At 37.7% G+C, this 18,200-nt stretch overlaps 1 protein-coding gene across 2 annotated transcripts in view; it reads left to right on the plus strand.

The window, feature by feature from the left end:
- DMRT2 (doublesex and mab-3 related transcription factor 2) overlaps window positions 1–5,147 on the plus strand; it is an 11,745-nt gene extending 6,598 nt beyond the window's left edge. Inside the window, exons 1-3 of one of the 2 annotated variants that reach the window (XM_073554129.1) lie at window positions 111–213; window positions 1,976–2,051; window positions 3,879–5,147. In XM_073554129.1, coding sequence (XP_073410230.1) covers window positions 2,036–2,051; window positions 3,879–4,900 — 1,038 coding nt within the window. In that variant the 5' untranslated portion in view covers window positions 111–213; window positions 1,976–2,035 and the 3' untranslated portion in view covers window positions 4,901–5,147. Of the gene's footprint in view, window positions 1–110; window positions 214–1,975; window positions 2,052–3,878 lie in introns of those variants that run through there. The other variant, XM_073554128.1, reaches the window with a different exon arrangement.
- Window positions 5,148–18,200: the final 13,053 nt, after the last annotated feature.

Raw genomic sequence — 18,200 nt, forward strand, 5'->3', positions numbered from 1 at the left:
TGTGTCGTGCTATGACCTGGCAGCGTGTGCACTACAGAACCATGTATTCAACTGCATGTTGTATGTTCATTTATTATAGAAGCGAAGTTCATGTGTGATCCTTTTTTTAGGATAAGAAAGGCTTGTCAGGAAAGCCCACTGTAACTGAGAGGAAAACTATATATCAGCGGCATATTAGGACCCCCAGCCTGCTGGCCAAGAGCATATTAGAAGGTAATATTCTATTCTGTGCCTCTCTACATATAATAATAAAGTATCTTGGATTTGCAAAAGAGTTATACTACATTTCTGTGTCTTCAAGAACAATCCAAGATCTTATCTTCATTCATCTTAATTGGCAAAAACATACATAAAAGGTTGCAGTTAAATGTATGGAAACAAGTATGAAAATATGAAGTTACAGTATGAAATATGTAAAATATTATAATGCTGAACAGATAGGAGGTAAAGAAAAATATTTTTTAGTCTATAAAATATAAAACTCACAAGATATATATCTATATTTAACCATATTTATAATAATAGATTAAAAAATTATAAATATAATTTATCTATATCCATTTCTTATTCTTGCATAAATTAATTACTGATTTTTTACTTCTATCATTTATCTGCTTCTTATATAAAAAATACCTTGAAATTCTGTCTATCTGTCCCATATCTATCTATCTATCTATCTATCTATCTATCTATCTATCTATCTATCTATCTATCCATCCCATATTTATCTATCTATCCCCTATCTATCTATCTATCTATCTATCTATCTATCTATCTATCTATCTATCTATCTATCCCATATTTATCTATCTAGTCCATATCTGTCTGTCTATCTATCTATCTATCTATCTGTCTATCTATCCCATATTATCTATCTATCCCTTATCTATCTATCTATCTATCTATCTATCTATCTATCTATCTATCTATCTATCTATCCATCCCATATTTATCTATCTATCATCTATCTATCTATCTATCTATCTATCTATCTATCTATCTATCTATCCCATATTTATCTATCTAGTCCATATCTATCTATCTATCTATCTATCCCATATCTATCTATCTATCTATCTATCTATCTATCCCATATCTATCTATCTATCTATCTATCTATCTATCTATCTATCTATCTATCCCATATTATCTATCTATCCCTTATCTATCTATCTATCTATCTATCTATCTATCTCTCATATGTTTTTGTCTGTCTTTCTCTATATCTGCTATGCATGTACCCTAATATCCATTTATTAGATATGAATGAATAGGTTTTGCAGCTAGATTTTTCCTATGATTTTTCCTATGATTTTATCTTCCTATATTTGTTGGATAGGTACACTTGCTCGTGTTTCTAGAACCAGATAACCAGCTTTTCTAGTCCTAATGCACAGCATTTTTGCATTATATTTTCCATGCAAATGTATCTTGTCAAATGCGCTGCCCCGTCAGACACTCTGCAGGGATTTACAAACAAATAAAAAAGACTTTGCATAACAATGACTTATAGTAGAATCCATTTATTCTTAGAAACAACCTGAAATTCCGTTGCCCCCTCACACCTGAATGTGGCTTGCTCTACATTTTCTGGATGTGTAAGATATATTATAATTGCTAATATAAATTGGCATGTAAGAAGAACTTTTTCTTTATAAGCACATTTTTACATCAAACCCTTATTTTGGCAGAAGGGATGAGCAGACTGTGGAAATTGTATTTTTACAATTTCTAATACAAAAACAGTATATTTACCCCACGATAGTCATACTATAAGGACTGAGTGCCAGTGCCTATTCTCGAGCCGGTAAGAAATGTCCCATATATGCCAACAGTTCGCCATAACCCAGAGTCTTATAAGCAATGCTTGATACATGATGCCGCAAGTGTTTTCCTTGTTTCCATACATCACCCCTTTGTGCTGCTTTTTCTCTTCTTGCTCTTAACTGTCTGTGTTTTTTCCCTTCTCTCCTAGTTCAAGTCTCCTTTCTCATCTGTAACACTTTGTACATTGTGATGTGCCTCTAGGAAATACATGCCATCCAATCTAGGTATAGCCCAATTTCCTGGCATTGTAATGTGACAGGTGTATTATCTGCTGTCATCTGCGTCAAATTGGAAAGTAGATATTATCCATAATATATGAGACCTAATGAAAATATATCAAATCTAAGGCTGTTCTGGATTTGTGCTTTTATGTAATAATTTAAGGCAACTAAGAGTGTCATGAATTTAGTTATATACTGTCCCCACTTAACATTAAAAAAATAGAAATAACAATTTTTATTTGATTACCATTAATAGCATACTCATATAAAAAATATCAAAGAATATTAAGTTTGGATATTTCCCCAAATAGGAAGTAACACTAGTACGTGACCATAGGAATTTTGAATGCCATAACCATAGAAAGTATTAATATATGACCATTGATAATAATTATTGTTGGGATGCACGGTGTTCTTCTGTGCCGCGAGGGCCGGTTAAGATGTTCTTTACCTGGGGAGCTGCGGAAAGCTCACCATGCTAACTATATGCCAAGATATCTGTCCACTGTCACTGTCTTCATGGACCTAAACGATGATATTTGGTCTCCTGATGAACCCCGGGGGAAAACGCATCGAGACTTAGAGGTTTAGGAGAAATCATGCTCATAGATAAATGTTTTCTTCCTTTTTTGCTAAGTTGTATGTGCCAAATAATTATGAATTTAATACTAGGGCTGTATAGGGAATTTACAGGGACAGATTTTGCTGAGTTGGAGCACCACTATCTATTAGGGTGCCGTCCTCTGATGGTCATCCATGGTCAGGTAGGGATCCGATTTTTCTAGGGTCATATTAGGGTCTATTATTAGGCTCTTGACCAGGTATCCTATTTTTAATTTTTTGCTCTACTATTTAAACATCATTTCTATGGTCATGGTATTTTAATTACTATCTAGGACAAACAGCTCCGTCAAAAATTAAGAGACCAGTGCCAAATGTTCAGTTTGTCTGATTTTTCTCTTTATAGGTATATTTTTGAGCAAAATGTAAATTGTTCTTTTAGTCTATAAACTTCTGATAACGTCTCCGAATTTCCAAGCAATACATTTTTTTTTCTGAAATCGAAAAATGGTCAAAATTAAAAAAAAAGAAACCAGTGCTTTCAGAGCTCAAATAATGCAAAGAAAACAAGTTCATAATCATTTAGAAAAAACATAGTAATATTTTAACTCAGGAAGAGTTCTGAAATCAATATTTTGTGGAATAACCATGATTTTTAAAAACAGCTTTCATGCGTCTTGGCATGCTTTCCTCTAGTCTTTCACACGGCTTCTGGCGCAAAAAATGTAAGCAGTTCTTCTTTGTTTGATGGCTTGTGACTATCCATCATCCTCTTGATTACATTCCAGAGGTTTTCAATGGGGTTCAGGTCTGGAGAATGGGCTGCCCATGACAGGGTTTTGATGTGGTGGTCTCTTAATATTTGCCAGAGCTGTGTATTAATACTTTCTATGGTTATGACATTCAAATGTCTATGGTGATATACTAGTGTTACTTCCAGTTTGAGGAAATATCCAAACTTAATATCTTTGATATGGGTATGCTTTTAATGACAATGAAATAAATGTTGTTAGGTTTAATGTTAAGTGATTTGATCATACACATAACAATTTTGCTTCATGAAAAGCCATATGTCTGGGCAGCTGTAGACAATATGGCAATATTTTGGTGCAGTATGGGCCAGTAAATAGAAGCTTTTCACCTTTGGGAAATCATATTGTGAACTGTTACGAGGATATAAATACGCCGTCCTTTTTGCTGTAGACATTATGAAATCTGCTTTTCATTGGCATTCAAACAGCTAAACTAAAAAATAACTTGTGATTTCAGGTTACCGACCGCTGCCAGGAGATTCCTACATGGGGCCCAACTCTCCATTGCCAGCTCCGGTGAGTGACAGGATGAGGAAGAGACGTGCTTTCGCAGATAAAGAACTGGAGAATATTATGTTAGAGAGGGAATATAAAGAGAGAGAGATGATGGAGGCCTCTCAGGCTTCCAACCTTTTCCTACCGAGTCGCATGGTACATGCCGCAGACTACAACTCCTACAAAGCAGCTTATGGGAGCTCACAGGCTGATAATCCAAACAAAGAATTCTGCAATTTCTTGCCTACTTGTCTTGATCTCACCATGCAGTATTCAGGGTCAGGGAATGTGGAACTAATTTCTTCTAATGTCAGTGTGGCCACCACATACAGACAATACCCTGTTCCCTCCAGGTTCTTGGTTTGGCCCAAGAGTGGTCCAATAACTGATGCTCTTCTTTATCAACAGTGCCTATTAAATGCAACAGCCATGCAGGCACTAAAGCCTGGCTCTAACTGGGACTCCAAATCCAGCCCAATAATAGAATGTCAGCCTACTGAACAAGACCTGGTACCTTCAAAAATGGAAGCACAGATGATCCCCCCTCAACACATTTCACAGGATAGTGGAGAAAGGTCTGCTTTTTCACCTCCAAAAAGGAACTTTTCACAGCTCTCTAACAAGGACCATTTGGCTCCACCAGAGAGTTTAATAAACAAGATCAGCAAGGAAGCGGTCAAACAGCCTTTGTCTTTAAAGTATAGCCCTTTCCACTCGTTATTTCAACAAGCACATCTTGAGAAGTCATTGTCTGACCTAAAAAATCCTTGTATCAAAGACCCCTATGAAGAACCTGCAAAGAAATTCAAAGAATGTTCATCCAAGGAAAACCAGAAATACAAAGTAACTATTGACAGGTACAACAAGGACTTTCTACTAGGGAAGGACACAGGGACAAAACTTTCCGTCAATGAGCCCCTACCATTTTCTGTTGAATCAATCCTCAAGATGCCGTCAAGCACGGCACAACGTTCCAGCCAGTAGATAGTGACTACCGGATTATCTGCTGTGAGCCACCACAGTTCCTTCATAATGAAGCCTATTCCGAAGTCCATGAAATGTGCAGGGTTCTTTGGGACATTGTACAAAACGTACACCCGCGTGATGCTACCATTTTGTACAAATGACAATATTTAAATTTAAAAATGTGATCTGCAGATGTGAAGTGTAAAATATTTGAACATAAAACAAAAATTTATAGAAATAATAAAATACAACAGTTAAATATTTATTTTTATTGGTATCTGATATTTACTGAGTTTATTCCAAAATATTTCTAAAACATAATCTGCTTAAAAATTGAATCACATAAGAAGCGTCCATTTCTCATTATTGTACAGCACCAGCATATCATTGAATGTAATAAGCTGGAACCTGGTGCAATATACCCCAGATTGCATTAGGTCAGTCATGATCCATTACTACTGGTACTGAGCTTTTTTTTTCTATTTGTAGTGATAACTAATGCTTCACAGTTTATGAAATAGCCATTAACTGATTAATTGGGTTTCACAACTGAAATATCACTTTGTGATAAAAAAAAGAACAACCCCCCCAAAAAAAACAGCCAAACCATAAAAAAATAGCAAAATACAGTAAAAGGGGTTGTCCAGTCTTGTGGGGGAAAGTCTGCAGTCGTGTGTGTGCGCTGTGAAGATTCAGGATCTGTAGTCGTATAGAGTGACTGCAGACTTAGAACAAAAAAAACGCAATACTCATTTACAATAATAATCATTTTTGTTTCTATCGCGCCAACATATTCCGCTGCACTTTACACTTTAGAGGGGAAGGTACAGACAATAAAGACAGTGCAGAATAATACATAAATCAACAGATACCAAGAGGTGTGAGGGCACTGCTCGTCAGCTTACAATCCAAGAGGAAATAGGGGAGACACGAAAGGTGAATAGAAAAAAGTGCTTGTACTGTATGGTCCAGCCATCAATATAATAAGATGGTATTCACATGAAACTGCACGAACCACAAATCAGTATGTGCACCGTACAGACACAGAGGGCTATTACGTGCATGGAGGGTGTGAGAACAGATGCTGCAAGGGTCCTGGTTTGTAAGAAAATTTAGTGTGGGCAAAACGGGGATATTTAGATAAGTGAGGTGGAGCAATAGGCCAGCCCAATGTTTTTAGGTTACTCTTTAAACTGCGTATTGGGGATTAATTGAATTATCCTGGGTAATGCATTCCAGAGAATTGGCGCAGCATGTGAGAAGTCTCAGAGACGGGAATCTCCACACTCCACGCTCCGTGAATAAGACCGCATTTTTGGTTCAGAGTTCTGGCAGGAATATTAATGATTTCTGGATGAATACAGTCAGCAGAGGGATCCAGATCAAAAACAGAATGCGGGTGCCTTGTTGTCAAAAATCTCATATTGGCCCCCTATTATATCACTAATTGCGATTATTATAATTGCGATCCATGAAATGTATTAATTCAGTAATCTGCCTGCAATCTAAAAGACCGTTATAAGTTACTTTGGAGGTGGCAGTGGACCCCTTAATCTGCGAGACCCCAGTACAGCTGCACAGATCTCCTATGTGGTATGCACGCCCCGAATCTGGCAGCATCATTTCAGTAACTGAAATTCAGAAAAGTCTCTGAAGTGGGTTGTGGCGCCATAGATTTCTAACCCCACAATTATGTTTTGAAAGTCTCAACATTTAGTTGTCATACACTAAGATAAAGTTGTTTTAAATAAAGCTGCGCCTAAAAATAATTTCATTGTTATGTAAAATTTTCCTGTCTGTAATTTCTGTCGACAACCACAACGTTGTCAGCCTGATCTCAATATAAACAAAGTATGTATAAAGACAAAAAACAAATGTATTTTCATTTGTGTGGAAGTAATGCCAAAGAATTACTATGCATATTATCTATCTATCTATCTATCTATCTATCTATCTATCTATCTATCTATCTATCTATCCCATATCTATCTATCTATCTATCTATCTATCTATCTATCTATCTATCTATCTATTCCATAGCTATCTATCTATCTATCTATCTATCTATCTATGCCATATCTATCTATCTATCTATCTATCTATCTATCTATCTATCCCATATCTATCTATCTATCTATCTATTCCATATCTATCTATCTATCTATTCCATATCTATCTATCTATCTATCTATCTATCCCATATCTATCTATCTATCTATCTATCCATCCCATATCTATCTATCTATCTATCTATCTATCTATCTATTCCATATCTATCTATCTATTCCATATCTATCTATCTATGTATCTATGTATCTATCTATCTATCCCATGTCTATCTATCTATTATCTATCTATCTATCTATCTATCTATCTATCTATCTATTCCATATATCTATCTATCTATCCCTTATCCATCTATCTATCTATCTATCTATCTATCTATTTATCTATCTATCCCATATCTATCTATCTATGTATATATCTATTATCTATCTATCTCATATCTATCTATCTATCTATCCCATATCTATCTATCTATCTATTTATCTATCTATCTATCCCATATCTATCTGTCTATCTATCTATCCCATATCTATCTATCTATCTATCTATTCCATATCTATCTATCTATATATCTATCTATGTATCTATCTATCTATCCCATATCTATCTATCTATCTATTCCATATATCTATCTATCTATCCCTTATCTATCTATCTATCTATCTATCTATCTATCTATCTATCTATCTATTCCATATCTATCTATCTATCTATCTATCTATCTATCTATCCCATATCTATCTATCTATGTATATATCTATCTATCTATCTCATATCTATCTATCTATCTATCTATCTATCTATCCCATATCTATCTGTCTATCTATCTATCCCATATCTATCTATCTATCTATCTATCTATCTATCTATCTATCTATCTATCTATCTACAGTATCTATCTATCTTTGTGGCAACATTCACAATAATAGAGCTGCTGGTACTTGAAAAACAAAAAGTAAATATTTGCACCCACTGAGTTACCAGAATATGCAAGTATCATAAAATCACACCCAGTTTTACTGTAAGGAATGATGTATTGCTAAACGCTTCATACAAATGAACAATACTCTGTCGCACTCGATTTACTTTTTTACAAACACTTTGGGAAGGTGTTTTCTATGTGCATCTAGTTCCTTACATTTTACGTGCGATATTAAATATGATAAATCATAGTGGAATAGAAAGCTATGCTCTAAGTCTGGAATCCTCCTTCAGAGACACAATTCCTGTGGGGACAATCCACATATGAAATGCTGGCCTCATATTTCCATTGGACTCGATGTGACAGCTTTTTGTTATTTTGGACACCAATCAGCTCCGATTAGATTACAACCTGGGTAATATTTACAGTGCTTTGAAGGCTTAAATGGAGAGAGCTGAGTGCTGTATTAGTCCATGTAATAAATATACAGCACATTTCTCGCAGTTTGTCATTCTCATCGTCGACAAATTGTTTTTTTTAATGCGTTAAACTTTAACATATTACAGTCTTCCCTTTTGGCCGCACTAAGAATCCAAATGACATCACATACAATGCCAAGGCAGGGAAAGCTGAGAATAGTTTTTATCCTTCGTCGTCAACATATTCTGTAGAGATTGTATTCATCATCCCAGTCCTTATCCCATAGGGAATCAGACATGATCACCGGTACTTGCTGTACTGTGTTGGGTTTTGGGTGAAACCAATGAGAATAAATGGAAACATGAAGAATCAAGGGAAAATATAGTAATAACTTCTGAAAAAGTAGATTTTCAACAAACATTTAATCATTGTTTCACCTTATTGCACTGCTGAGTCTTCTTTTCGCTGTTCTACATGATTGAATTCCTACAATTAAAATATCTTCTATTTAATACCGTTAAAAATGTATTCAAAACAAAGACTATTATCGCAAAATGTAATAAATAACATTCCCTTAATTTATGGCTTAAACATCAATCTTAAAGAGAACCTGTCATGTCAAAAAACGCTATTAGCCTGCAGATATGGAGTTAATCTGTCAGTTACTAGCATTTTCCGTGTGGCTGCCATGCTGAGAACCCCATTGCCAAGAGGAAATTAATTTTACTTCTCCCTGCACCCTCCGGCTTTCAGTCATAGGGGCGCAGCTTCCGTCACCGTATAGTAGTTAGTGAGTGGTGGCTGCAAGCACGCCCTGGCAATGACAACTGGCTCTGCAGTGCATCAAAGCTAAGCCGGCTGTCAGACAATGCCAGGATGTGGTACTGGGTACTGAGTGGTGACTGAAATCATGTTTCTATGACTGAAAGCCCAAGGCTGCTATGAGGAATAGAGGACAATTCCTTCCACCAACTGGGCTTCGGAATGCCCTTTTATTTTTTAACAAACACCTTATTCTTACTCCATTACTAAGCTGAGTGTGTGGGGGGCTTGAGTGACCATTTTTTGGCTGTCTCTATGTACCGTTACTCACAGAGTGATTTCATCAGGTAATTTGACTCAACTGCTGGAGGGAAGTATGAAGATTCCAGAAGGAGGTTTATTTTCAAGCTGAATTCTTGTAGTTATGGACACATGGAGTAGGTGAAATGAACTTATTCTGAACCAGAGAAGCAGACACATGGGCTTCTTAACATGGTCGACATACAGAATGACAAAGAAGAAAGGCGGGGTTACTGACATCAGAGCTACATCATAGCTACAGGGAGAGAGGAAGGACAAACTTCTGAAGAGAGCAAATCTTATTGCATAGCAACCAAACATCAGCACAATGATACTACAATACTGTGTGTATGATTCCTAAATCATAGGACATGACAAGCCTCTATTATATGTTTTTTTAGTATGACTATAGAATTTTCTATAATGACTGTGCCAGAATGTTACACATCTGTATAATTGTATTTATGCCTTACTGATATATCCCACTGGACTGTCCTGTCTAGCATTATACAGACAACCCCCTGATGTAAATGGACACTGTTAATGCTCATGTCCTTCTATGGTGATTTTGCAGGCCAATGAAACACCAACCTGTTTCCCCACAAGAATCCAGGCATGGGAGAAGGCAAAAGTTTTAGCTGCGATTGCCTTCCTATCACTCTGCAACATGTGAGCAAAGGCTTACATTTTAACTCTACCTTAGAGACAACTGAAAATTAGAGCCTGTAGGGAGGAATAATGTTCTTATGTTCTCACTCACACATGACAGCTTATTCCTGAAATATATGTAAGGAGGAAGACAGGGCTGCGGGCACCTGTACTGCGCTGGGTCCGGAACTGTCGAGGCTGCACCCCAGTTTGTCCGGGGGATGGTATAGGAGACCAGACAGACCTAGTGACCTGGAAGCAGGGGGCATGGTAAAAAAGGAAAGCGCTTAAAGTGACAGTCAATTTCCAGTCGGTGGTGACAGAGTAGAGGTGAGCGCAGCGTGCTCCGCTTAGTGTGCAGCAGCACCGCAATGTACTGTGGGTGGTTTCACATGAGTACACCTTTGAGACCAGCAGCAGAGGAAGGGTCGTTGGCTCCGTTAAGCTGAGTGCCGTGCGCGGGCACAGGAAAGGGGGCCGTGTTCAGGACTGTTCGATGTGGCCTTCTTTGCTGGACAGCATACCGCAGACCCCTCTTGTTAATAGACTGCACGCAATTCCCTTGACTTTGGCTGCACAAGTGTAAGGACTAATTGGCTCAATGGGTAAAAACAAGAGACTGCCTGTTGTCACCAGAAGATATACTGTGAGCTTTGGAATCTCCTCTGAGGACACTGCACCGTCCGTTGCTGAGATTACAGCCCTCATCGGATCATCCATGGCTGAGGAAGCTACGAACACGATAAGTTGATTGCGTGGACTGTTATCACATTGTGGTTGCCTATTTCCCTAACATTTGTCCCTTTAACTGTTCATCTCCCTGCGAGGAGTATCTTTACTGTTAAATTAAATTGTTAACTCTTGCTTTACCTTTCTTGCATCACTGCATCCCGCAACCTGCTTACATACAGCTCTGGCAAAAATTAAGAGACCACTGCAAAATTTTCAGTTTGTCTGATTTTTCTCTATAGGTATATTTTTGAGTAAAATGTAAATTGCTCTTCCATTCTATAAACTACTGACAACATGTCTTCGAATTTCCAATCACTAAATTTTGTATTTATTTTCAGAAAATGAGAAATGGTCAAAATAACAAAAAAATGCAGTGCTTGCAGACCTCAAATAATGCAGAGAAAACAAGTTCATAATCATTTAGAAACAACAATACTAATGTTTACTCAGGAAGAGTTCAGAAATCTTATGGAATAACCATGATTTTTAATCACAGCTTTCATGCATCTTGGCATGCTTTCCACCAGTCTTTCACACTGCTTTTGGGTGACCGTATTGCACTCCTGGTACAAAAATTGAAGCAGTTCTTCTTTGTTTCATGTCTTGTGACTATCCATCTTCCTCTTGATTACATTTTAGAGGTTTTCAATGGGGTTCAGGTCTGGAGATTGGGCTGGCCATGACAGGGATTTGATGTGGTGGTCCTTCATCCACACATTGATTGACCTAGCTGTGTGGCATGGTGCATTGTCCTGCTGGAAAAAAACAGTCCTCAGAACTGGGGAACATTGCCTGAGCAGAAGGAATCAACTTTTTTTTTCAGGATAACCTTGTACACGGCTTGATTCATATCTCCTTTGCAAAGATTGACCTGCCCAATTTCAGCCTTGCTGAAGCATCCCCAGATCATCACTGATCCTCCATCAAATTTCACAGTGGGTGCAAGGCACTGTGGCTTGCACGCCTCTCCAGGCCTCCGTCTAACCATTAGATGACCATATGTTGGGCAAAGCTGAAAATAAGACTCTTCAGTGAAGATGACCTTACTCCAGTTTTCTATGGTCCAATCCTTGTGGTCTTTGGCAAACTTCAGCCTGGCTCTCCTTTGCTGATCATTGATGAAAGGCTTTTTTCTAGCTTTACATGACTAGAGCCCTGCTTCTAGGATCCTGTTACGATCTGTTCTTGCCTTGCACTTCACCCCGGCTAGCCATTTGCCATTCCTTTTGTAGGTCATTTGATGTCATCCTGTGGTTGCTGAGTGCCATTTGAATAAGATGACAGTCATCCCGGCCAGTGAAGAGTTGTTTTCGCCCTCTGCCGGTCTGTAGCTTTGTTGTCCCCAATATCTGCTGCTTGACCTTGTGGTAATGGACTGCCCTCTTAGAGATTTTAAGGATGGAGGCAACATGACACTCACTGCATCCCTCTGATTGTAAAGCCAGAATTGAGCCCTTCTTTTCCTCTCTCAAGACTTTTCTTTTCAATTCCATTGGCATGGTTAAAAGTTATTTTTTTGATTCCTATTACTTTTGGGATATTACTAGCACTTGTTTTGCCATCCAGCTTGTCCTATTGCAAGAGGATTGTGAACACCACAGCAGGGTTTTTTATACTTTCCTTCATTAAATAAGATTTGGTTCAAGTGATCACCTAATCAGAAGCACATTAAGTAGAATGAGGTGTACTCTGGATGGAATTTAACTGACAGTGGAATGGGATGGCTGTCAGACATGTAGAGAAGCTGATTTTTATAAAACTGTGCAGTGATCTCTTCATTTTTGCCAGAGCTGTATATATACAGTACATACACTATGTGTCAGCAGACTGTGATGAATAAATACATGAACTCCAATATTGATGTAAACACTACAAAATTAAGATCAAAAGCCATGCAACCATGTCAAGGTGTACCTAAATATGGATGGACCCTTTCCCTGTTGTCCTACCTCTCCATCTGCCAAGTAAGGCCTCATCTGAATGGGGATGGAAAGAAAGCTCTAAGGGGTAGGGCTTCTACCAAATGTAGACTATATAGTTTTACCTTATTGTTACACATAATAAAAAAGATAAAAGTGCTAATAATAAAAGTAATTTTCTTGCAAAACATAAAGCATGCCGTGCATCTCTAATACTTTACCTTAAAAATAAGAGAGACATTGAAGCCATTAGTGACATACAGCAGGTCATGTAGGGGTTGATTTCATGGTTATTACGAGTCAATGCCAATCAATTCAGCTAAGCCAATAAGAAACCAAAATCTAAAGTCTTGCATTTTAAAAATGTTTTTCCGTCATTTCAGACTATTCTTGATATGCAACCATTACTAAAGGTTGTACCTGCCCTTCTTTATCAAAATTAATCTATTTTTGAACTTTTACCTACAAGATGATGTGTTGAGTGATTTCCTTGAGACTTGCAAATGCATTACGAGTTTTTCCATTCCATAGTGACAATACACTCAACAATTAAAAGGTTCACTGCAAAGGCAAGTTTTTACAAGATGCATGTTTTTTCATTTTTCTGTTTTCGCAAAGGAAACTAGTTTCCCTAAAATGTACAAGTTTGCTTAATAAGAAGCAAAGAATGAAACTCAGTGATAAGAGGAGACTGCAAATAATCCAGAGGAGAAAACTGGGGTCGTCTGGTGTTAAAAACACTTTAGTGGAATAGCTGAAAACCTGCTGTCCGCCATCCGAGTTACAAATCGATCTTCGAGCATACACATGACATAGACATTGCATATTTGACTGTTTAGATAATGCCAAATTCCAGCAGGTTCTGCAACTCTATAACTTTAGAGTGACAATTGATTGTTGTTGTTTTATTTGTTTTCGTCGTCATTTACAAGTTGTCGTTCAAGTGCAGACTGAAGGATACAGCTTTTTGCCCCAGGTTTATTGACTGTATACAACAACAGATTTGACCTGTGGACTGAATATTGTAGATAAGGTTGTCTTGAGTACAGTTCCCAACAATTAACCCCTTTTACCCCCCTCCCCCTCCTTCCCCGAGCCTTTTTTACTTTCATGACCAGGCCAAATGTTACAATTTTCACCAGTGTCACTTTAATAGGTAATAACTCTGGAACGTTTCAACGTATCCCACTGATTCTGATCAACGGATCCCACTGATTCTGAGATTGTTTTTTCCTGATATATTGTACTTCACGATAGTGGTAGAATTTGTTCGATATAACTTGCGTTTATTTGTGAAAAAACTGAAATTTGGTGAAAATTTTGCAGTTTTCAAACTGAAAAAAAATGTGTGGCTCAGAGGAGTCATAAAATGTCATACTATTCATTTAAGGGGTTGTCTAGGACCTTTCAAAATGTCTGTAGAGATGAAGTTTATAGACAAATGAAACAGTTGAAATTAATATTTTATTATTATTTATTATGCCTTGCTTATATATAAAGTATACATATGAAATTAATTAAGTTTTACAGAAATAAAATTATAAAAGCTTTTATTTCTACATTTTCTCTCTCTGTTAGCTCTTACACCACACTGGAAAAAAGTACGGTAATACAAATAAAGACTACTTTACTGAAAACTCTGTCACCTTTGCCATTTGTTTGGTAAAGGATACATATATAAAGCTGGAGATTTGAAGAAACAGTATACACTGCACGCGTAATAGAAACGCACATAATTTGACATTTTTGTGTTTGTGTAATGTCAATGTTGCTGTTGATATTATTTCTTTTATCATTAGTTTAGCCATCCCTAAAATATCAGTTTTTGTTATTGTTTTATAGCACAAAATCTTAGTTCGAGACAGAATTACAGATTTTGCACTACATATATTCATCTTTGAACATTATTTTACAGTTCACACATAAGAAATATTGCACATAAAAATAGAGTAACTTTGTAAAATGCTCTATATTACTTACTAATCCAGAGTTACGGCCTGTTTTATGGTTTAGAGCTGCATTTGCAAATCTACTGGCTTCAGAGTTGAAATACTTCAGTATTACACATTATCAATGTCTGCATAGAGTATTATGTTATTTACATTCTGCAAAATATTGTGACGCTGAGTCACTACTCACGGAGAAGACGTGAAACAGGGTAGTCAGGAGGTCAGAGGTCAAATACGAGGAGGGCTCATAGTACATAGCAGCAATACAAAAGCGTGGACAAGTAACAGTCCGGGGTCCAAATGCCAGGAGGGTACGACAAGATAAGGGGATAAGACAAACGGATAGTCAGAGTCCAAGTCTGGGAGCAGGTACCTCAGGTCAGAGAACGTCAAGAGCAAAAGGCATAACACACAAGTAATGACAACAAATCTAGGTCCTGCAACAAGATCAGTGAATCAGACACAGAGCACTGTGCACACATCTACAAAGCTACAGCTGACAGAGACAAAAGACATATCAAAATAAGAAAATGGTTGCACTCAATCATGTTAAAGCATGTCAATGTGAAATGCGTGAACAGCAAAATGGCTTTAGAAATTTAGGAAAATAACACATGAGACGCTTTGTGCAAAATTTGGCCAAATAATGTGAGCCCATCCACCATAGTCAAGGTAATCTCATTAATCGGATGGGTCTCTGACCTCTCTGTCCAGTGTGAATACTTATCTAAGGCTAATATCTGCACGCATGGGTGAATGTGGACACTTCTCTCAGCAAAGCTTACATATATGGGTCAGTTGGATCTAAATGTGACTAGATGTAATTAAAATCACCACATGATGAATGGTGGAGTGCTCCGCCAGAAAGCCTAGCATATGAATAACAAGAAAACAAGAACTAGTCTGAACAAGTGCATAACAAAAAACAACTAACATATTAATATAGGAAAATCCAATTATTACTCCCATCAGCCTACCCCTGCTGCTGCTAATAAAATTGACAGCAGGAGTGGTGGATGGGAGAATCCATTTGCTGCTCCTGCGCTGTAAATAAATACGGTAATTTAAAAAATGGCATGGGTTCCCTCCTATTTTTGATAACCAGCCAGACAAAACTCACAGCGGAGGGCTGCAGCCCTCAGCTGTCAGCTTCAGCAGGCTGGCTGTCAAGAACAGAGGGGTCTCCATGCTTTTTCTTGATTATTTAAATAAATAATTTAAAAAAATGACATGGGGTCTGCCCTATTTTTGACAACTAGCCTTGCTAAAGCAGACAACTGGGGGCTGGTATTCTCAGGCTGGTAAGGGGCCATGGATATTGACTCCCCCAGTCTAAAAATAGCAGCCCACAGCTGTCCAGAAAAGACGCACCTATTAAATGCACCTTTTCAGGCGCTTTGCCCAGCTCTTCCCACTTGCCCTGCAGCGGTGGCAAGTGGGGTGATATTTGTGGGGTTGATGTCACCTTTCAGGTGACATCAAGCCCATGGTTTAGTAATGGAGAGGTCTATAAGACACCCATCTATTACTAATCCTATAGTTGTATTATAAATAAACACAGACACTCAGAATAAAGTCCTTTATTTGAAAAAATGACAGACTCCATTATTAATCTCAATTAAACCATACTTACAACCATGCCTAATCCAAGTGAAGCCCTCGATCTCCTGTAATAAAAATAAAATAAAAAAGCAACCATATACCATACCTCTACGTCATTCTGTCCCACGCCGTGATCCCTGTCTGGGGGATATACAGTTTTCAACCTGGACAGTGCCAAGATGAGACAGTCCCTGCTGAAAACCACTGGTCAATGAGCAGCTGGGAATGCAGCGTCAGTGACCGGGGGTGACATCATAGAGGTTACCTTCGGTCACTGAGCTCCTTTCCCAGCCGGGCTGAGATGCAGTCAGATCCCCGCTAGCACAGTGAGCGCTTATGGCTCTCAGTGCTAGCGGGGATCTCACCGAAGTCACCGCAGCTCAGCCCGGCTGGGAGCGGAGCTCCCAGTGACCGAAGGTAACCTCTATGACATCTTGCACTCAAACAGTGGTTTACCCCCACATATGGGGTATCAGCGTACTCAGGACAATTTGCACAATAACGTTTGGGGTCCAATTTCGTCTGTTACCGGTGAGAAAATAAAAAAATTGGAGGTGAAAAGATCATTTTTGTGGAAAAAATATAACTTTTTATTTTTACGGCTCCATGTTATAAACTTCTGTGAAGCACTTGGGGGTTCAAAGTGCTCACCACACATCTGGATAAGTTCCTTAGGGGGTCTATTTTCCAAAATGGTGTCACTTACAGGGGGTTTCCACTGTTTATGCACATCAGGGGCTCTCTAAATGCGACATGGCGTTCTATCTTAATTCCAGCCAATTTTCCGTTGAAAAAGTAAAAAGCCACTCCTTCCCTGACGAGATCTGCCATGTTCCAAAACAGTGGTTTACCTGCACATATGGGGTATCAGCATAATCAGGACAAATTGCACAACAACTCTTGTCATGCAATTTCTCCTCTTACCCTTGGGAAAATAAAATATTGGGGGTGAAAAGATAATATTTGTGAAAAAAACATGATTTTTTTATTTTTACGGCTCTACGTTATAAACTACTATGAAGCACTTGGGGGTTCAAAGTGCTCACCACACATCTAGAAAGGTTCCTTAGGGGGTCTAGATTTCAAAATGTTGTCACTTGTGGGGATTTCCACTATTTAGGCACATCAGGGGCTCTCCAAAAGCGACATGGCGTCCGATCTTAATTCCAGCTAATTTTGCGTTGAAAAAGTAAAACGGCGCTCCTTCCCTTCCAAGCTCTGCCATGCACCCAAACAGTGATTTACTTCCACATATGGGGTATCAGCTTACTCAGGACACATTTCACAACAACTTTTGGGGTCCAATTTCTCCTGTTACCCTTGGTAAAATATAAAAATTGGATCTGAAGTAAATATTTTCTGAAAAAAAGTTAAATGTTCTTTTTTTTAATCATTCCAAAAATTCCTTAAACTTCTTGAATGTGGTTTTGAGCATCTTCAGGGGTTCAGTTTTTAGAATGGTGTCACTTTTGGGTATTTTCTATCATATAGACCTTTCAAAGTGACTTCAAATGTGATGTGGTCCCTATAAAAAAATAAAAAAAATATGGTGTTGTAAAAATGAGAAATCGCTGTTTAAAGTTTAACCCTTATACCTTCCTAACAAAAAAAAATTTTGGTTCCAAATTTGTGCTGATGTAAAGTAAACATGTGGGAAATGTTACTTATTAAGTATTTCATGTGACATATCTCTGTGATTTAAGTGCTTGAAAATTCAAGTTTGGAAAATTGCAAAATTTTCAAAATTTTTGCTAAATTTCCGTTTATTTCACAAATAAACACAAGTCATATCAAAGAAATTTTACCACTATCATGAAGTACAATATGTCACGAGAAAAGAAAGTCAGAATCACTGGGATCCATGGAAGTGTTCTAGAGTTATTACCTCATAAAGTGACAGTGGTCAGAATTGTAAAAATTGGTCCGGTCATTATCATGCAAACCACCCTTGGGGGTAAAGGGGTTAAAGAAGCGCACCAAATAATTTTTTTATTCAT

The sequence above is a fragment of the Dendrobates tinctorius genome, unplaced genomic scaffold, assembly GCF_039654945.1.
Source record: "Dendrobates tinctorius isolate UK_male_01 unplaced genomic scaffold, ASM3965494v1 ptg000207l, whole genome shotgun sequence".
Lineage (NCBI taxonomy): Eukaryota > Metazoa > Chordata > Amphibia > Anura > Dendrobatidae > Dendrobates > Dendrobates tinctorius.